The sequence below is a fragment of the Paramisgurnus dabryanus genome, chromosome 12 (assembly GCF_030506205.2).
Source record: "Paramisgurnus dabryanus chromosome 12, PD_genome_1.1, whole genome shotgun sequence".
Classification (NCBI taxonomy): Eukaryota; Metazoa; Chordata; class Actinopteri; order Cypriniformes; family Cobitidae; genus Paramisgurnus; species Paramisgurnus dabryanus.
In genome coordinates this window covers 22,425,076-22,446,834 of record NC_133348.1, presented here as the reverse complement: position 1 = coordinate 22,446,834, position 21,759 = coordinate 22,425,076, and the positions used below count along the sequence as shown (strand labels likewise).

The 21,759-nt window shown below is 38.4% G+C and overlaps 2 protein-coding genes across 2 annotated transcripts; both read right to left on the bottom strand.

Annotated features, from left to right (window-relative positions):
* Positions 1-648: 648 nt before the first annotated feature.
* Positions 649-4,568, bottom strand: snapc1a (small nuclear RNA activating complex, polypeptide 1a). Its single transcript, XM_065257204.1, has 11 exons — positions 4,320-4,568; positions 4,108-4,246; positions 2,676-2,835; positions 2,305-2,445; positions 2,092-2,193; positions 1,871-2,011; positions 1,692-1,742; positions 1,516-1,578; positions 1,232-1,364; positions 1,084-1,143; positions 649-999 (listed from the first exon to the last, which is right to left on the bottom strand). Exons 1-11 carry the CDS (start codon positions 4,327-4,329, stop codon positions 956-958), a joined length of 1,044 nt encoding a protein of 347 aa, XP_065113276.1. The 5' UTR covers positions 4,330-4,568; the 3' UTR covers positions 649-955.
* A 109-nt stretch (positions 4,569-4,677) lies between these two features.
* Positions 4,678-19,944, bottom strand: hif1ab (hypoxia inducible factor 1 subunit alpha b). Its single transcript, XM_065257203.1, has 15 exons — positions 19,634-19,944; positions 11,535-11,725; positions 10,999-11,147; positions 10,822-10,906; positions 10,628-10,737; positions 10,071-10,273; positions 9,189-9,295; positions 8,853-9,000; positions 8,487-8,737; positions 8,118-8,332; positions 7,066-7,188; positions 6,664-6,983; positions 6,451-6,559; positions 6,241-6,358; positions 4,678-6,124 (listed from the first exon to the last, which is right to left on the bottom strand). The coding sequence occupies exons 1-15, from the start codon at positions 19,663-19,665 to the stop codon at positions 5,970-5,972; spliced, it is 2,316 nt and encodes a 771-aa protein (XP_065113275.1). The 5' UTR covers positions 19,666-19,944; the 3' UTR covers positions 4,678-5,969.
* Between the last annotated feature and the right edge of the window lie 1,815 nt (positions 19,945-21,759).

Here is a 21,759-nt window from a genome sequence, read left to right as displayed (position 1 = left end):
AGCTCAAAATACCATATAGATAATTTATTATATCATGTTAAAATTGCCACTTTGTAGGTGTGTGCAAAAATGTGCTATTTTTGGGTGTGTACTTTAAAATGCAAATGAGTTGATATCTGCACTAAATGGCAGTGCCGTGGTTGAATAGTGCAGATTAAGGGGGAGTATTATCCCCTTCTGACATTACAAGGGGTGCCAAATTTCAATGACCTATTTTCACATGCTTGCAGAGAATGGTTTACCAAAACTAAGTTAATGGGTTGAACTTTTTCATATTTTCTAGGTTGATAGAAGCACTGGGGACCCAATTATAGCACTTTAACATGAAATTTGAAGAACTTCAATAGCATTTGCCCAAAATAACACCACGTAATTCGAGTCAGACGCGAAAAAAATACAGTTAATATTGTAGTCAGTAATGGCAAAGTAGTTCATATTTACATACAGAAAGGTCTGGTCAAACTTAAATATCGGATGCCTTTGCTACAGTTTCCAAGGAAACATCTGAAACAGAGTAATGTGTTGCAGTTCGGGTGCAGGCGTTTAACTCAAGCCACATGTTAACGTCCATGAAGTTTATATTACATGATTGTGAGCACATGGCAAACAGTGACCCATTGTTGGACACATTTCTGTCCTTTAACCCATCTGGTTTAGATGCGTTGTTGTTGAAAAACCATAAGACTGTTCATTTGGCAAAGGCCCAGAACATAATTTTGAAAGCTTTAAACCAGACAAAACAAAGCAAAGCAACCCTAAAAGTGTCAAACAAACAGGAGCGATTAAATTATTTATTTTTTCCAAACAGAACATCACACAAACGCTAATGACATATTATAGTTTTTGACAATGAAATTTAAACTACTATGTGTGGACAACACAACTCAATGCTCCACGACTCAATTTTTCATAACAAAAAAACAGGACATTTGCAGTTTTAATGAAACTGACTTAACTACTGCTCCGACCAATTGAATCTTCTTTCCCTTTTGCGCTTTACTGAAAAGGAAAGATTTACATTAAAATTCGTAACTGGATAACACATTTGGTGAACATATCGCATTTATTTAAACATGCACTTACATGCGTTCTTGTCTTCCTCCATCACACTCAGAAGCCACTCCTTTGTCTGTTCAGTCTCCCCTTTTGAGAAAAATTCAACAGTCAAAATATGGGTCAGAAACTCATGTTGATGTTTTGTGGTGAGAAGAGACACTCGGGCAATTCTGACCTGGATTACCAAGACTTTGGTAAGTTCTAGCCTTGAGCGAGGGGGGCTTCTTTTTACGGCCAAACAGGGCTTCATCCGTTCCAGGACTTGTCATGGCCATCTCAGTCTGCCTGTGGCGCCTTGATCTTGATTCCTTTAGATAAAGTACACAAGAAAAAACCTGACTACATTTACCTTCTGAATCAGAAGACTTATGCAAGCCATATGATTATTTTGTGTGAGTAGATGGATGTTTTAATAATTTAGTCATTCAACCACCCACAGTCCATAAATGCATCTCAAACCTTTGTCAGATGACCATATGACTTTGTTTTGATGGAAGCAACTAGATCTGCTCGATTAGAGGACTGGAAAACAAAGACGATGGTATTAGATACCGTGAGTACCATCTTTTACTATCCATATTAATCGTCTCTAGTATGTCAAGTTTCTTGCAGGAAACGCAAGTTAATTAACTCACCTCTGACTTGTTACTGGCTTCCTTCTTTTTAGCATTTTTAGTCCTTGCCGCCTGAATACAATGCATATTAGTAAGTTTAAGCAAGATCTTAAACTATCGAATGAAATAATAACATGCAGTGATAACAATAATACAGCTAGTAAGATTCAATACCGAGCATTCAAAGTCCACAGACTCACCGCAGCTCTTTCCTGCCACTGCTGGTACTCAAAGGTGCACTTTTTAAGCGCACCTGCCAGGTTAAGCAGCGTGACCCCTGCTGATTTGGGCAGTAACGCATTCTTCATTTTCTCATAACAGCCATGCACATTTGCAATCTCCTGTATGTCAACATGCATTTAAAAAGTCAAAATTGCATTAAATCTAGATTCTGTACTGAATATAGGCAATAAGTGCTCACTTCTAGCAATTCAGCAGAAGCAAGTTCAGCCACATTATCCCTGCGGGCTCGAAACTCTTCGTTCACATTGTGCTGAACACGGTCACCTGATATAAATGTCAGCTGGAAAAGTCAAGAGGACTCATCAAAATCCAACTTAAACCCCCTTGTGGTAGATTAGATCCCGTATAATCATATCAAATATATAGCAGTGGTAGAGTTTGTTTACAGTACCTTCTTAGGCATTGCCGTGAAATGAAATGCCTTTTCTGACAAAAGCCTGAAGAAGATGTAGGCAACATCCAAATGCTTGCAACTCTTTGCATCTGCGATCAACTGCTGTATATGACACCAATCCTTTATGGCAATTCTCACCTGAGTGACAGACATAAACTCCATAACCCCTCTATCAATCAGGGCCGTAACCACAATAGACATTGAGGGGGACATGTCCCCCAAATAATCAGAAACTTTGGTATTTTTAATAAACATATAGCCCTGAATGTTTTGCCCCCCCCCCAATGTTCAAGATGTGGTTACGGACTTGCTACCAATGACATTTTTCATAAAGTTCTTCTTAAGAATCAGTAAACAGTTATTCTCACCTTTTCCTTAGGCCAAACAAGTTGTTGGTTGTAAAGGCCATAGATCATATACAGGGCTCCTACTCGGATTTGAAAGCTGTATGGGGGTATGAGGTAATTGTAGGCTACAGTTAAAGTCAGCCGAGTGAAGGATCTCTTCTCGTGAATTGACTGGTGACCACTGTTGAAAAAGAGAACAAGCCACATTCATGATCCAAAAGGAAATGCAATGATTGATATCACACACATCAGTGATTGCCAAGTCCGCGGCTTTCCCGAGCAATTGAGATACTTTTTATCTGTCACCATGGGTTGTTTTTTGTCCGCGGTTTGAAGGTGGAAGGATTTTGTTCATCTGCCGTACATCTTTCTTTTTATTTTCAACCCAGCATTGGGTCAAAAAGGGACAAAAACAATCCACTGGGTTGTAATTTAACTTTTGCTGGGTTAATTGACCCATCATTTTGGAGAAATATAAACATTTTCTGGGTTAATTTAGCCCAGCGGCTGGATTTGTCACCCTTTTTGACCCAACGCTGGGTTGATAACGCCTCTTAATTCTGCTGGGTTATTTATTTATTTTAACCCACTGTCATGTTGGATTATAAATAAACTATGCTGGGTTGTTCTTAAACCAGCCATGAGTTCAAACAACCAATCATTGCATTGAAACAACCCAGTGTACATGTATTTATTAAGCCAACATATGTTATATCAAATATTTCACCCAGCATTGGGTTAAAAATAACCCAGACGAATTTAAAGCGCAGCATTGTTAATGTGTGATGATTAAATCACAATATTACTTACATACAATTTCTTTTTAAAAATAACTTTGTATAGTAATGCATAAAAGTAAATTTAAAATATATGTATTTTAGGTATGGGAGTGGCATATTTTGAATCACGTTTGGATTATTATGAGATGGTTTTGTTACGCAAACATGGCAACCCTGAGAGTTATCCACTATCTCTAACGTTACTGAAATCTATGGATTCGCAGCTTTCACATATCAACACATTTATTGAAAAAAAGTATCCGGGACATTTTGAGGTAAAATATAACTTAAATAAACAGTTATTGTGCAAGTAGGCAGCATAAAGCTAATAAACTATCCTTATTCATAACGACAAGTTAATAATGTTAGTTTGATATCAACACAGATAAAAGTAGGCATATTTCTTAATTTCTGCACACATCTTTTATGTTTTAATGTAATTATCCGAGCAAAATTACTTTGTTCCAGTTTCCTTTTTCGTCGCTTATATTTGGATATGGTTTAAATTACATAAATATATCATTTAACAATCAAACGGCACAACTTATAAAGAAACATGCAATGTTTCAGACAGAGATGGTGATGAAGCGAGAGTGGGGTAGCAGCTTTAAATTCTGTTCAAATAAAATAACCTACACTTTTTATGCAGTGCAAACATGTATGTGTGCCCTTACTAAAACAAACTGGAGAAGTCCATCCCTCTCCAGACTGCGGAAAACTCCTCATATCGCACCGACTCTGTTTGTTGGAAGCGGCCCAGCAGATCCTCACAGTCGTTTTTGACGGGCAGCCAGTAATGCTCGCACGCTTTCTCTAGCGCGACACGACAATGTCATTGTGCATTCAGGAAGGCAAATACATTAAAATCATATTTGCAATAACTTACTCGAACCCATCACCTCGGGTCACCGGTGTTATTCTCTGTAAGGAAAAACGATGATCTTCAAACCAAACTGATTGTTTGAGTGCACCTGTGAGCGATGATTTGATGGATCCAGTAGGTGTGTTCGACAGGCTAAATGCAGAGCTGCGCAGAGCGATCGGCAAATTACGTCACACTATCGCGAATACAGAATTCGCATAGCTCTCGCGGTAATTTGATGTCAAACGGTGTGCGCAGCGCCGCATCATGTTGACGATACCGCAGCTCTGTTAAACTCCGAGCAGTATCTATACTACATTTTTTTTTTTTTGCATCAAAATATCTTTATCAAAGATGTGTAATAATAAAAAAATCACAAAAATCTGGTCCACAATTGTTTTTTTACTGATTATGCAATAAACAATACATTTAGTGTTAAGAGAATAAAGGTGAATACTGGAGACTGCAGAGATGAATGAATAGAAGATTAACATATCAATAAAATAAAATGTCTTTCTATTAATAAACAAGGAAAAAAAGCTCATAAATTTGCAGGACAACGTCAATATGAGTGAAAGTTGACTTTTGTCTAAAAGTGAAAAAAATTTGGTTTTATTTAAACTAAACTTTCGTGTTCTAATGCCATTATAAATACTTGTAAAACTTGGATGAATGATACATCAGCTTTGCATCATCTAAAACAGTTCATAAACCAGAAAATTGACTTGCTAGCTAAACTTCTCACAAGCATGAATTACCAAGCATCTACTATGTAGATAACCAAACAGATAGACATGACCACTAAAAATATAAAAATCTATTGCATAATTAAACTATAAATCTGGTTTACGCTCTTTGAGATAAAAACCATTATGAGAACACCACAAAATACCAAATGATTTTGAATTCCCTTTTTGCACACATTCTCGATCATTACTTTTAATGGCTCTTATAATCCAGTTGTGCTGTTCAAGAGGAAACTGAAAGTGATGCAAGCAAGCAAACATGTCCTACTGCAATGAAAAGCAACACGAACTCACGAAAACCCAATTGCATTTAAGCACCGAGCTCATGTAACCGTTACAAAACACGGAGATGAGAAATGACAAAAGGAAAAAAATTGTTCAAACTTTCAATAAAAGTACATATTTGTAAAAATGGTATCATATATTGCATGGACTGCTGGTATTCGTCTTAAGAAAATAGAATATTGTGCGACTGAAGCTACAATACACACAGCTTAAGGGGGGGGATCAATAGCACACAACAGTTTGTTTTTTTTAAGGAGGAATTCGGGAATCCGGAGGGCGTGTGAGGGATCATACAGGTATGCAAATTTACATATTTTATGTTATGCCATCCGGTACACATTTCACAATAAGCCTCCTTCAGTATATTACACTCCACTGTCTTTACTGGCAAGGGAGAGACCGCCGTCTAAACACGGTCATGTTCTTTGGACTCTTCACATCACTGATGGGAAAGAAGCCCAGTTAAATCAATAGAAGGTGCAGGTAGTACATATTTTTTTAAAACACTTGGGTTTATAGAGAATATTATCAAACGGGGCGGTGTGTGGAATAAAGAGATAATGAAGACGGGAAGATTTAAGGGATCAAGGTCAAAGGGCAGAGAAGGGGATGCAGTGTCTGGAATTTCTAAATACAGACGAGCTCAATTAACTTGGTCCAGAGCACGCAGGAGATCCTCTCCCTGCAGCAGATGATGACGGTCCTGGACAGGAGCGTTGACCTCACAGTCATAGCGTGTTAGCTGAGGCAACCCGCGGCTGCTCTCATAAGAGCTGGACAAAAGACGACTGGCCATTTCTGCAATATCAGACAGTAAAAGAAATGAGCATGTTACTTAAAGTTACAGAGATCAATTTTAATATATTGAAAATAAAGTTAAAATACACAGCGGTGACAATGGTTTCTTTACTCACCAGAGGGCAGTATGAGAATGGTTTTATTTCCTCCAAGCACACCTGATCCTTTAACCTCAACAACCTTTGCCCTCTTACCAGGCTCAATGGCACTGTCCACACTCTGAAGCAAAGCACCCTGAAAGATATTGTAAGAAGATTGTTACATTGTGGATATTATCCCTTTAAACACAAGTTTTCACACAAAATCGAATATAATATGAGACTAACCAGTCCAACAGCTTCGGAAAGCGACGTCACCTCTTCCAGCTTCCTCTTTCGTTGGGTGTTCTGAATAGCCAACATCTTTGGAGACAGCTCTTTGTCACCCACAGGCATTCTAGGAAATTGGAGAAACAAAATATGCATGTGTGTAAATATCCGACACTTGCACTAACTGAGATGAAGTACATGGTAGATGGTGACAGCAGAAAAAAGCTATACCTGTTGTTCAGCTGTGGGGTGGAAGAACGTGCCGGGGAAGCGTCACGACTACCGCTGAAGGGTGAGACGGGGGCACTGCACACCTCCTGCAGTAGATGCAGGGGTGAAGGGGCCCGTGACGATGCCTCCTGCTTTGCTGGACTGCTGGAGGCAGACGCTGGAGATCCAGGTGTGGGCAAAGGTTGGAACAAAGAGTTCATGGCCAACACTGAGTGAAGGCCGGAGGGGGTCGGATCCAGAGGAGAGGGGATACGCAGTTGGAAGTCATCATCCATTGGGATGTATGGAGCAAGCATCTCCAAGTCAAGATCTTCCATGTCCTAGATTTCAAAATAAAAAAGAAAGTTTATAGCACCGCAACAATGCATGAACAAGCACACGCAGGTACTGATAAAGGATTACCTGGTTGCTAAATGGGGTCTTTGCCTCTGTATCGATAGCAAATAGTTTCTCTACCAGATCCAGTTTAAATTCAGAACTGATGTCGGAGTCCACTTGGAAGCAGTAATCTATAGGGCTATTGGGCTGAAAAAGATTTAAAAATGAACTATTAATAATGGAAAAATATGCATGCTCCTACAGTCTTCTACTTAGGACCCCACCAACCATAGAAAAGTAGCATTAAAGGGATAGTTCTGCCAAAAATGATATTAAACCCATGATTTACTCACCCCCAAGCTGTCCAAGTTGCATATGTCCATCGTTTTTCAGACAATCACATTTTCGAATATTTTAGAAAATGTTTTAGATCTTTTTAGTTGATTAAATGTAATGTTACGGGGTCCACGACCTTCAAGTCCAAAAAATGTGCGTCCATCCTTCACAAAATAAATTCAAACGGCTCCAGGATGATAAACAAAGGTCTTCTGAGGGTAATCCGCGCGGTGTTGTTGTAGAAATATCCATATTTAAAACTTTATTAACGTAAATAAATACCTTCCGGTAGCGCCGCCATCTTAGACTCCTCTGTATTCAGGAGAGAGTATTAGCGTAGTGTACGCACTTTTCTTAGTGACGTATGACAAATTCGGAGGGGGGGCACAGAGCAGCAGCAGCGTAGCCTCCGTAGGCTGCGTAAGCTCTCATCCTGAATGCGGACGCGACTAAGATGGCGGCGCTACCGGAAGGTAGTTATTTACGTTAATAAAGTTTTAAATATGGATATTTCTACAACAACACTGCGCGGATTACCCTCAGAAGACCTTTGTTTATCATCCTGGAGCCGTTTGGATTTATTTTGTGAAGGATGGACGCACTTTTTTGGACTTGAAGGTCGTGGACCCAGTAACATTACATTTAATCAACTGAAAGATCTAAAACATTTTCTAAAATATCCGAAAATGTGTTTGTCTGAAAAACGATGGACATATGCAACTCGGACAGCTTGGGGGTGAGTAAATCATGGGTTTAATATAATTTTTGGCTGACCTATCCTTTTAAGTAACGTTTCTTACCCCAGAGGAGCAGAGCCCAGATGTGGTGGGTGTGTTGGTGGAGTTGGTGGTCACGCGGTAAGTAAAGTCCTCTGCTTCAGTCTCCAGTTTACTTAGAGCTGGTGTGGGCTCAGTTGGGGTCAGAGGAGATAGACTCAGAGGCAGCTTCTCGCTGCTGGAGGGCAGCATGACATCATTGTAGAGCGGCACCTCCTTGAGCAATTGCATGTCAGAGTCTAAAGAGAGTTAAATACAGTTTATTATTATAGACTGTAACCCTAAGCATTTAATTTGCAAGCAAAAGCATGCAAGCAAAGCATAATCACTTCAATATTATAACTATCCACCATCAAGCATTTCTCATAGTGTAGTGTGTGGATAAGTTCGAACCGGAGTTGCTGAAGTCCAGAGCGATGATGGTGTCTCCTGCGGCAGGTGCCAATAGGGTGAGGGCCTCAGGATCCTCTTTCAGCTCATCGTATGGTTGAGAGCCCTTCATTGAGCTCTTGTCATCCTCAGACTTAAAAAGTGTGAGCACATTCACCTCAGACGCTAAATGTTCCACTTCTTTGCTCTCTTTTTCCACATCCTCTGTCTTGGTCTGCTGCAGGGACAGGACAACATCCCCTTCCACAATGCCACTAGAAAAAACAAAAAGTTGGATTTATGGTCACAATTCTATGGGAATATTTCTATTTATAAACAAATTGTACAATGGTCACATTCATCCCAAAGGTCCACGCCTGAGATCTGTACCTGAGAACATAGTTGACACACACAATGCACTGTGGTTGGTTATTCTTAGGGCTGTAGATGACGGTGGCCTGAGTCTCCACCCACACATAACCGCCTTTTTTAGCCAGCATGCGGTACTGGCCTGTGGTAGCCTGGCCTTTTGCAAACACTGGGAAGGCACAAATAGCACCGGGTTCAAATAAATCATCTTGAATGAGAATTCAGAAGCATTCTGAATAACTAGATTTCTTTGTGGCGGTTCTGCATAATGATAATTTGACCAAAACAAGCTTAAAGTGAAACTTTCAGTACATTCTGTATATAAAGCATATGCACAATCTATGAGCGAATACTCACAGTTGTGATGTGTCTTGGTGAGGTGGTCTGAATCCAGTGCATGATAGTACTCATACACAGACCTGTTGAGCAGATCATCCGGCTCATATCCCATCAGCTCTGTGATCCTGCAGAAGAAAAATAGAGTGATTGAGTTTAGCTACGTGCACAACAACTACCAGTTGACAAATCCTGAAGTCTTCACGGGATATAGAGGCTGATCAGTCGAATGACAAGATTGAAACTGGAAGGGCACTTCTGGTTTCTACCAAAAGGTGGTGCTGATGTAACATTTGTAATGATAAAACAAGCCATTTAAACTTTGGTGTGGTAGACCAGTTCTGCAGCATTGCTTTTATTGTTTAACAAAACAAAGAATTCATTTCAGGTATATATTCCTATAAAGGAAACCCCAAATATATAAAGAAATGGACAATTTCTGACAAATAATATTCAATCACATAAACGTCGCACACCTGTGTGCGATAGGTGCGTAGGAAAAAAAGGACTCGAAAGTCCAAATATAGACTGATAAAAAAGGAGAGGTCCCGCACACTATCCACTTGCAAAAATAGAAAAGATTTATTACAACGTTTCGATCTTTCGATCTTCTTCAGGCATCAAAACATCTATTCATCTATATAGATGTTTTGATGCCTGAAGAAGATCGAAAGATCGAAACTTTGTAATAAATCTTTTCTATTTTTGCAAGTGGATAGTGTGCGGGACCTCTCCTTTTTTATCTGACAAATAATATTAACAGAAAAAAAGCATGAGAGTATTTTAAGGATGTCAAATAATAATTAATTTTTTATATATTTAATTTCTGCTATCATTTTTTGTCTAAAAATTATTGAGAACATGTCTGTTGTTAGTAAAAGGGTATCATGTGTCCTTACTAACCTCTCATCACAATATGAGAACTTCATGTCCAGAGTGTGGCGGCTGAGGAAAGTCTTGCTGTCCAGCAGAACCTCAATGTTTGAGGGATGAGGAATGGGTTCACAGATGAGCACAAGGTAGGTCAGAGGAGGTTCTTTAAAGCCACATTCACCGGAAGTGTCGCTGTGCTCCTGCACGCGGATGTGTCCTGTGCAGTGGAGAACCTGGAGCAAGAGAGATGTTGGTTAAGAATCATATTCATTCTGTGATGCATTAGCTCTTGTACTTCTATTACCTACCAAAGCATATCTGTTCATTCTTTAGTAAAGCCATAAAATATCCCATCTGCTTTTACATCTATAGATGCTATGCGGACAGGAGGGATGTGGCAGATGGGAATTTATCCACGAGCGCTGGATTAGTGACACAACTTGGACACAAAAACGTGCCTGTTTCATTAGGTGCTCTGCTCCATTCTCATAATAATCCAGTTTATTCACTGACCGTCCTGAGTTCGCCACATGACGAAAGCTGAATGACTCACAGCAAACTGCTTACGTATTCAAGCTCTGTCTCACCTTCCATGTAGCAGACTTGACATTGACAGTGCGTCCTCTGCTTGTGAGCGTACACTTCATTCGGAGGAAGAAGCTTCGCTCCGTGTTTTGCTCCTTGGATTTTTTGGATCCTAAAAACGAGAGAAAATCTCAATGATATAAAATCGCCTTTGTATTATCTGCTGTAATAATGGGAAAAACAGTAGCCAACTCACCAGTTCGGTGGACCAGCACCTCTCTCAACTCCTCCTGGTCACATGGGTGTGAAAAGTCAAAGATGCTGTGACCGGTCAGATCGAACTGAAATACAAAAAAACCAAACAAGGCCATTAGACACATCAATCAAAGGCATTTTTATTTAAAAATAATGCAAGCATTATTGCTTGGCTTACCTGTGTGAGGCCCATGCTCTTGCTGACGTTCTCAGAGAGATAAACCATATCTCCATCGTCAGAGAGGACCATGAGGAAACCCTCCAGGGCCTTTAAGTAAAACGGGTTGAGCTGACTCTCCTTCTCGTTCTCCTTATTAGTCTCATCATCTGCACAGACAACCAACATCCATAAACGCTCCAATCAACAAGGGCAGAAAGGTAAATTGTGTCTTTTCCAAAACACAGCAAGTACTCTAGGGGACTTCACAGCTGGATATGGTGAGAAGAGAACAACGTAATCATCACTGTTTTCACCCACAATGCCACATTTGTGGTTTTAAAGGTCACTACACTGCTAAATGCCATGACGTGACATAACGTAACCTCAAAATATGTGCGGTTGTCACCACATTCTGGCTTGATTTGCAAGGCTCAGTGTTTACCTAATCACTGGTGAGAGCTCAGGTTCTGGTGGCTTTTTGTTTGTGACATATTGAACTTTGCATATCTAGCAAATAATCAGTATGATTTGAATACCAATGACTGGAAACTGACCAGAGCTGAACAGCTTCCTCATGCGCAGATAGCTGATGGTAAGCCTCATGATGGAGGCTTTGTCCAGGTGGGTGGTGACATTGTGTGGCAGGGGGAGTTCGTGCGCTAGCTCGTAGAACACCTCTGACTCCTTTCCCCTGCGACATCGGGCCGCATCCCTAGACTTCTCCTTCCTGCGCTCCGAGCTCACCCTGGAAAGATAAGAATGAAGATTGTGGCATTAGTTTAAAAGGCATTGTGTGCTGTGCAGTCTACAGCAGTGATTCCCAACCGGGGGTACGCGTACCCCAGGGGGTACGTGAAGAGTTTCCAGGGGGTACGCGAAAATATTTACATTTTGCTTTGATCTCATTTACTTTTAATAAAAATATCTTTCGTTTTTGTCCAGTCATTTACGTAAGGTTGATTTTTGTGAGGAAAGCATTGTAAAAAAGACAACTTTGTTATTTTAATCTTATCATTAATATAATTAGCCGTCAAGAGTAAATGCGCTGCATGATCCAAAACGCAATAGCGATGTCCAACTCAAGAAAGATCTGACTATTTTCAATGAACCTGAATTGTTTCTAAAGACACAAAGTTTATTAACTATAAATAATGTTCAAATAATGCTATAATATTCATTCCCGCTGCCATTACATTTTCAAATTATGCAAAAAAACTTTTGCATTGTTTTTGGCTAACATATATTGTCCCGTATGATGTCTTTTGTATTTATAGAGAATTTCTTAACACATTTTGTTTCTCTTTATATTTGAACTGAATAATTTAACTTATTTGCACACTTTAATTATCAGTAACTTAAATTGAGATTTTAGTAAATTTAGGGCATTTACTAAAAAGGATGTGAGAGCTCAATTCCAAATAAGCGCCGGAGTGGATAATTTGCATGTGATTTACTACAAAGGCGCAAATAAAATACACAGGCACAATAATGACATAAGCACATTTCTATAATGACCATTGCAATCTAGAGCAGCGCAAATTAGTACAGGGGCGCAAATAAGAGACCTCGGCAGGACATCGCAATGAAAATGCGGATTGTGAAATTCCAGCTAAGTGAAAGAAAGAACCGGAGGACGAAAGATGAAGGGTAAAAGAAGTTTTAGAATACCTGATTTGACGACTTCTCGTGACTTCTCCTCCTCTTTTCTCCAGCAAATTAAACATAGCATGGCTTGGCAAACTATATATATATTTTTTTAAAGTATGTTTCTCTGGCAAAATTTAATACTCTTCTCGCATTAATGTTGCTTCTAAAAGGAAAACTTCCACAAATGCAAATGCAATAAGGTAGCAAAAATAACACCATTTCAGAGCTAAATATCTACTGCGTGTCTTTAGTAAGTTCAGTCGTTATTTAACGCCAAAATGATGGTTTGCGCAAGCTGTTAGTAAATCTGGCCCTTAAAGGGGTCATATGATGAAACTTTTTAATTTGTAAAATAAGTCTTTGGCGTTCCCAGAGTCCATATGTGAAGTTTTATCTCAAAACAACCTATAGATAATTAATTATAGAATGTCAAAATTGCCATTTTGTAGGGCTGACCAAAATGTGCCGTTTTTGGGTGTGTCTTTTAAAATGCAAATGAGCTAATAAAATGTAAACACTGATCGAAATGATAGTGGTTTGTTGAAATAATGCTTCATCAGTCAGTGCTTTTTACTTTAATGTTTAAAATTAATAAATATTACTAATTATTTGTCTTTAAAACACAACTTAGGTTTAGTTTCGATGAAGGGGTACTTGAGCCTTACTGATAGGGCTGTGAGGGTACTTAGGGCAAAAAAGGTTGGGAACCACTGGTCTACAGCAAGGTCAAGATTAAAATATCTGCATGGCATCAAGGCTCGCAATGTCATTAGCTACCACTAAGAGGCTGGTAAGAACGTCTCACTATAACTGGCTGGTAAATGGGGTGTGCCACATGACTGTGTGTGTGTGTGTGTGGGAGGCAGCCAGGACAGATAACGTGACAACTTTTGGAGCTTATCCAAGTGTAGTAAATGTCGGGGTATCAAACAGTTGTTCAGAATTCCTCTCATAAACCTTTTGGCATATTAAAAGAACATACTTTTAGACACTATAAATATAAATATACTACATACAAGCTATAAATATACTGCAAATACCAAAACAACAGATCAGCAGTTCGCTTTATTATGTTTTCAAATGCAGACAATGTTAAAGTTAATAAATAAAACAAGAAAGCAATCCACTGATCCAAAAACAGCGTTTTATAAGTTATAAGTGACCGATCCAATTCCGATATGTACTGACAAGCTATTAAAAGGACAACGTTTTATAAAATCACCATAAACGTTTTATGCACTATATTCAAAGTATATAACACACATTTAAAGATATTTAAGATCAAAGAAACACACACACGATAACTATAGGCTATTTTAAAGATCAAATTTTATAAAGCCTAAAGCCTGATTTATAGTTGTGCGTAAGTTCTACGCCGTAGCTATGGCGTAGCTCTGCGTAGCCTGACACGCACCTCGCAAAAATTTTAACAGCGCGTCACATCTACGCGGACCGCAAGCGCTGTGATTGGTCCACCGGAACCCCTCCCGTCAGGTAAAAAAAACTGCGTCATAGGTATTTCCGTTTGTGATGGTGAAAACAAAGATGAGTCAAGTTGAAAAGTGATTTAACTCAAACTGCATCAAAAGTCGCTCTTTATTTAATTCCATCATTGCTGGTCTTCTCAAATTATACACAACAAGTTGCAGTTTCTTCTTCGTTTGTGGGTTAACTTGCTAAGCTTCTTCTTCTTTGACGTTTGCGCTGCTACTGTGGTTACACGCGTGGTTACTGCCTACCAGCGGTCTGCGCGTGTTTGCACGTCGACGCGGACGACGACACAAAAGTATAAATGAAAACCGACGTGGAACCTATGCCGTAGGACCTACGCACAACTATAACGAGCTCTTTAGTAAGCCGTTGGATGGATGCAACTCACTTTGTGCTGAGCACAAAATGCAATTTTCTCTTTGTGTTTTAACAGTTTTAAACTTTTCATTGAGGTGCGAGGATTCCCATGAGAGGATGATTCAAGAGCATCAATTCTGCGCCCAGGAAGCCCATAAGCCTAGTTTACAGGATGATTTAGGCACATCAATCCTGCACCCGGAATGTGCATAAAACTCCCGTCAAGCGCATAATTCCCATAATAACCATCACACTAAAGCTTTTTTACTATGACAGTTTTAAGCAATTAAGAACAAAAATATGTAGCATACTTGATTGATCAAACGTACCTATATTGGTATCGGCTGATATTCGGAATTCTGGTATCAGGATCGGAAATGAAAAAGTGGGATTGGGACATCTCTAGTTAAAATGCAGAACCATTTTTTAGGGCTTTGATGGTGACAGAATTTTACCACCGCAATGGTAAGGCACCATTTCACCACAGTGTTTATAGAATGTGTGTTAGTGGGCGCATACACAACTACACGTGCATGCGCGTGTGCAGATTGAGTCTACTGACCGTTTGCGTTCACACGAACTAGAAGACTGGGCGAGATTGTACTTTTAATTTTTCATAGTTTGTGACATGCACACAAGCATGGGTTGAAATTTACCTCCGTGGTGATGTGGTGATCATAACAACCGTCACAGCCCTTGGCATATGCAAATCGATGAAAGCATGCATTTTTACTGTCCTACTTCCGCTATTAACTGCCCTACTTCCCATTGCCTTTTAAAGTCACTATTAAAAGCTTTCTTGCAAAAAACTTTCCATCTCAGGGTTTCTAAAGAACAATTACCCTAGGGACCTCTGACTATTCAGTCAGATATCCAGACACACATCCTCCCCTAGATTGAAACGTTTCAGTCAAGTTCATCGCTGCACAAATAAAGACTTCAGCAACAACCTACAACGTGATTCAAATCATTTTTTCCCAACAGGGGATTAATAAAATATGTAAAGAAAAATGTATAAAATGTCTGCCTATCTGTCCATAAACACATTTGCAAATGAACTAATGTGGTTTAACAATTAACCAAAAGATGTCAAGAAAGGTACTGTAAACACCCGGTCTTCATCCAATAAAATGAAGACACTTTCTCGAGAAATAAAAAAAACCCACAACTGCATATCTGTTGCAATACTAATTCTGCTGACCAACAAACACTTCAATGGAAGTCACAAAGCTTAAAACATGAAACAATGTCAAAGCAATGTAGCCTACAATTACTGATATAAAAATAACAATGCAATACAACACAAAAGTGTGGTAAACATGAAATAATAACTGTTTCTGGTAAATCAGCTGTGATTTTATATAGTTTAATCAAAAAACAAAGAAAGAAATGCTGCAATGGAGTGTTACATTGCGGTGATGCAATTTCTTACGACAAACTAGCAAAACAATCTCTTACTTTTGGCAACTATTTCGATATTCTAAAATTTCTAATAAAACTTTACATTTTAAGAAGACACAGGCTAGAGGCGATAGTTTTAGTTATTTAGCGGGTTGCTATTATATGTAAGGAATAATTGATGAAGGGCTATAGAATTATTCACCCAAGGTGTTATTTTATCCGCTTAATATACCACGTTTAACACAGACATTGCTCTGGTGGCATTTTAAGACATATGATGGATCATCAGAATAAAGGATGCAACAGCCCCATGGTATAATATTTATAGATGCTAAAAATACGCTATTTTATTTACCACAAGATAACTTTAAACCACTGAGGCCAATATATGCATAAAATGACCAAAGGGGTTGATCTTGATTAGCCTTTTCTCTATTCAAGAGCTTCAAGGACAAAGCAGCTAAAACAATACGGTGGCAACATTGTGTCTAACGACAAAGCCACACAAAACAAAAGAAGGAAGACGACCCTCTGTCCTGGCAGGAAAAAACAGCATCTTCACACATACGGTTTCCAAAGTGCAGCCGTGCTTCCAATCAAAGTGTGCTCCAAATAAAGCAGGAAATTGTTCATCAGAAAGACAGGAAGGCTCCTTTCCAGAAGTGATGTTCACACATACGCACTTAACCTATTTGTGTCTGTGCGTGGTACACGATGCACTGACGTAAGCTACATAGGTGCAGGGCTCAGTCATGTATGTCTAAATTATTGGGTGCTTTGAGTTTAACAAAGGGGGCCTTTAGAAAAGATAAGGTTTTTGAGATGGTTTATGACTGTAAAGAGAGTACAAGGCAGCATCATACATTCATTTCAAAGAAAAGTGAAAGGGGAAACACAGAAAGACTTGTACTGTGCTTTAAAGATTTGCAAAGCAAATGTGTCAGATCATAATGACAAGAGGTTTCATTTTTAAATAGGTCAAATATAAATTGTAATGTTTTATACTAGATCTGTTAAATGTGACAAATGTCATGTTTTTGTGATTTACTGTTTTCTGCATAAAATCATACTATCCAATGTTAAGAACATTGTGAAAATATAACCTTAATATATTTAATACTGACTGACTATGGTCATTTTAAAGATCGAAAAATGAGTGTGAATTCAATAAAAAAAATCTCTCATACCGTACTTTCCGGACTACAAGCCGCACCGGAGTATAAGCAGCATCATTCGAAAACGCAGCATCATTCGAAAACGTGTCATTAAGCCGAAATAACATATATATGTCACAGTGGACTTTACGTTGCGTTTATTTAGAAATATTTCACAAAATCCAAGCCGAAGAACAGACATTTATTATGGAAAGACAAGTTATTCAACTAAACACTAGCAGACAGAACAGCAGGCTGAATAGATGTCTGTACGTTAAATATTATCAGTTATTTAAACGATAAACCATAGCATACAGAACTTACCGGGAAGGTTGAAAAGGTTAAATTATCCGAACAAGCCAACTAGCGTGAAGTTTGCATACTCGTCATTCCACATTACAGAATCCATTGAATTACATAAATTCAGAAGCAGCATATGGCGGAGTCAAACGGCTGTAGATGTCAAAATTAATTCATACTGAATTACAAGGCGCACCTGACTTTAACGTAACTGCCTATTTGGAATCATTTATTCAGGAAGGCTAAAAACAAAAAAATACTTTTAACCAAACTTATAAGTTATAACTAGGGCTGGGTATTGGCAAGGGCCACATGATACGATACATATCACGGTACAATGCGTTGCATGTTGCGATACATTGCAATACTTTTTCTTTTTTTATAAAAATTGTAAAAAAAGAGAGCTGAATTTTTTTACACTGTTTTTAAGCCACAGTGCTACCACAGGTCGGCTTTGAAAGCTGCAGGTGTTTTTACATTTTTTGCCATTTTCTCACTTCTGAGACATTGGCCGAATGGCCGTATATAACAGACAACTGGACAGCGACAACTACAGCAATATATCAATAGTAGAGATTGAAATATAGACACACTATCATGGAAAAATTTGTCACGATAGTTAGCTGTATCGATAATTTTGCACAGCCCTAACATACACATGGGGAAATACCACAAAGGATTAGAAATTAAGGCCCTACAGATCTCCTTAAAAGAGTTTGTTAAACAATGATCAACAAACAACATTGGAACAGATCCACAGTGTAGTGGTTTGCCTTACAACATGATTCCCAGCGGTGTGTCCAACCTAATTGGATTTACATGGATCACATTCAAGTCTCACACAAATGGATCACATTCAAGTCACTGGTGAGATACAATGACAGAATCAAGACATCCCTTTGACCCCAAGCTTAAAAACACTCCAGAAAGGGAAAATAAAGCAAGAAGGCCAAACATCCACATTTAACTGAAAGCAGTCTTGCAACAGGCTTGCCACAAGACCGGGCAGGAAGTTGTCCTGACGTCAATGCTGGGTAGGTGATTAAGATTTGAGAATAGATGAAGGCAGCCCAATATCTAAAAAACATGTAGCGTCTTGTATTTGAATGCCTGCCAAAACAACTATGTCAGACAAAAGCATGACACAAAAAATATAGATCATATGGATATAGGGAATCACACAGCATTGTTAAAACTACACAATAAAGTCCACATCCTAAAATGTCATTTACATGCTGTAAATTCACTCACAGTCCCACAAAGAGAAAAATCAAGTAATATTTTCCAGGCATATTAATACCACCATTTCCACCTGATCTTTTTCAAGTTTTTATCCACTTTATCAGAGCGGACACATCTATAAAAATATAAAATCACTCTAAAGGAAAAATCCACTGATTCCAGACCATTTTACATAAATATGTGGGACACACATGTCAAACCAGAGCAACAGGTTAGGTGTCACCTGTAGGGTCAAGTGGTCTGGGGGTCAAGAAGGGGGTCTATCAAATGACTATTCAATGGATCTTTCATCTTATAGACAACATCATTTATACTAATAAATTAAATCAGAATCTCCCAGCTGTACCAAGAACAGAAATATTTATAAAAATGTCTCATAAAAACCAAAGATTATGCATTTTAAACTACATTTGTAACAGACATGCAGTAGGATGACCACTGAATTAACATAGCAGAAAAGTGCATATATGTGCATGTCATCAATACAATCAATCGTTTAGATATGCTAAAATGTAACAAATCACCATTTCATTCTTTCTTAACGTGTTTTATGTATTAACACCCAAATGTGTCATAAATGGTACAAAATGATAAAAAACTATAAATAATCTGACATATACAACAATCTAGTTGTTTATATAGTATATTGGGCTCTAAAAATGTCAGTGGTCTTATGTTTACATATTAACGCCAAAGAACGCAAGAAATCACGAGACGTAAGTTAGTGTAATATGCATGAGGCTACAGTGTTAGCTTACAGACACCGAGTGACAAACTCAAAATTTCACAAATACATCCCAAAACAACCAATATTACTCATTACACCACACATAACCACATTTAAATCGGATTTTAACACAAATTGTATATTTTTATGCATTCATGCGGTTTGTAAACTTCCACTCAGTTGTTAAGTTAGCCATCCGGCACAAAATGGCGACGCGTTCAATCTGAGAGGGGGATGAAGACTTTCGGCCTCTGTGCTAGACTAAACACAACAAATATCGCTCAACACACCACTTTAATAGACAGAGATACTAAAACAATGGGTTTAACCCTACCTTTTCTTTTCAGTGACAACTCCAGTATCCATTCCTGGGTGAAACCACTCAATATGTTAGGTTTTTTCAAGCCGCCGAGGACAGAAAATGAAGGACGTGGCTCTTGCTAACAAATAAAAATGTTTATCAAAAACAACAATGCGCGTTAAAATGCTCCGATACGTGTCCGATGTGTTGCGTTGAGTGCGTCTGAATTGGAGATAAACCCCTCTGGGTGGCTGAAGGTCAAATCATGTGTCTGGCATCAGTCGCCGCTGTGTGAGTTTGATACAAAAGAGTTAAACGGTGCCGTGCTTGCGCTCGATACTACGCTATGTGGCTGGCGCGTTCACGAGGCGCCACGGGGGCGAGCAGCCGCATGTATTTGGATGACAATGTGTCGCGCTGGAGAGGAGATTAGATGTCAATCAAACTGGCAGGTTAATCGATCAAACGGTGTGATGTAATCATTATCATCGATTTTATGGAGTTCATTGATAATTCTTTTGTTGTAAAATTGACTTTTGCATCTGAAACAAATCTAGGAAGTTTTAATTCTTGTATTATAAATATATAATTGAAGGAAATTTAATAGTTAATGGAAGTTTGCCATTGGCTACGTTGTTTAACAAAACATTACATCATATCACATACATTATTTTCTTATACGTAGGCCTATTAATGCTTTTAACATTTATTTGTCATTTGTATTTTGTAATTTGTTATACGAGGTAAACTGGTGTTGATGATTTTTAGCTGAAATGCAATTTCATGTGGTGGGTTAGGTTTAAATATTTCAATTTTAATTATTTTATTTTTATATAATGTTCGGTTCATGTCAACACTGCTATTTAACACCCAATTATGTTGTCTGCAGACATAAAATGTATAATTTCTCCAGTGTATCATTAGTTTATTTTACTAGTTTATATTTATTTGATACCGGCAAATAGTGAGGGGACTTTTAGATCAAAGAGTTCTTTTTTTGCCATTTTTATTTTATTTTTTGAATGGGAGTTCTGGTAGTAACCAAGGAAAAACTTAGCCTCACATTGACAGCTAATTTCCATGAAGGCCATACGTTGTAGGAAAATGTAAAGTGTTGCATTTGGTTGCACACAGGTAAACAAAAAAGACACGAGAAAATATTTTGTAGCACATTGTCTGTGTAAATAAGCACTTAAACCAGGAATGAGAGAGGATTAGCTTTCATTTAAGGTTGCATATTGACAAGTTGTAGTGTGCTGTTCACAATGGCTGAGTTTTGGTCCAAAAGCATCTGACAGCTTTGATCAAAGCTTGAAGTAAAGGAGTTTTTTTAGCAGGTGTTAAACTCCTTCCCATGTCAAAGTGGGCTGTGAAGGGTGCTTTAAGGATCTAAAAATAAACACATGCTTTCTCTCTGTCATTTAGAAAATATCCAGTTGCTGCTAGGAGAGTATGAGGAAAAACAATTATGGGAGAAGACAAAACACATTTACGCATTTAGCAGACACTTTTATCCAAAATGACTTACAGTGCATTCAGTCTATACATTTTTAGCATCAGTAGCTATTTGTGCTCCATGGGAAATAAAATTTGTGACCTATGCATTGCTAACACAATTGTCCAATGCTAAAAATAACAAAAGCTAAAACACCATAACAAATTCTGTATCACTATACAGTATGTCCATCTGTGAAAATCCAACATGTATCTGGTGTGTGCAGGACAAAATTGTACCTATTTCACCTCCGAATTTAGATGTTGTCAACAACCTCTTATATCACAAGACAGTGGAGCAGGACCTTTGTTTTATAAATAGGTACGCATGTGATCAGAGCCTTTGGAAAAATGATCAGCCGGACCATATGATATACTGGCAAACTGCAGAATGCAGTAAAGCCCTACAATAACATTAGCAGAGCCCACTTTCATTCCAGTAAGAGCATAGTATCTTGGCCAATATAAGTTTCTTTTGAATTTTAATAATTGCAATACTTCTGGCATATTCTCACTAAAGAAACTCTGTGAACTTCTCAGCAGTGCTGACTCAATGAATGGCTTGAGTCATAAAGCCACCTCCCAACCAGACATGGCTGGTTTTTGGCAGTTATGACCATAAACCTAACTGAGAAATTCACCAGACCTACCTGACAAATGTAAAT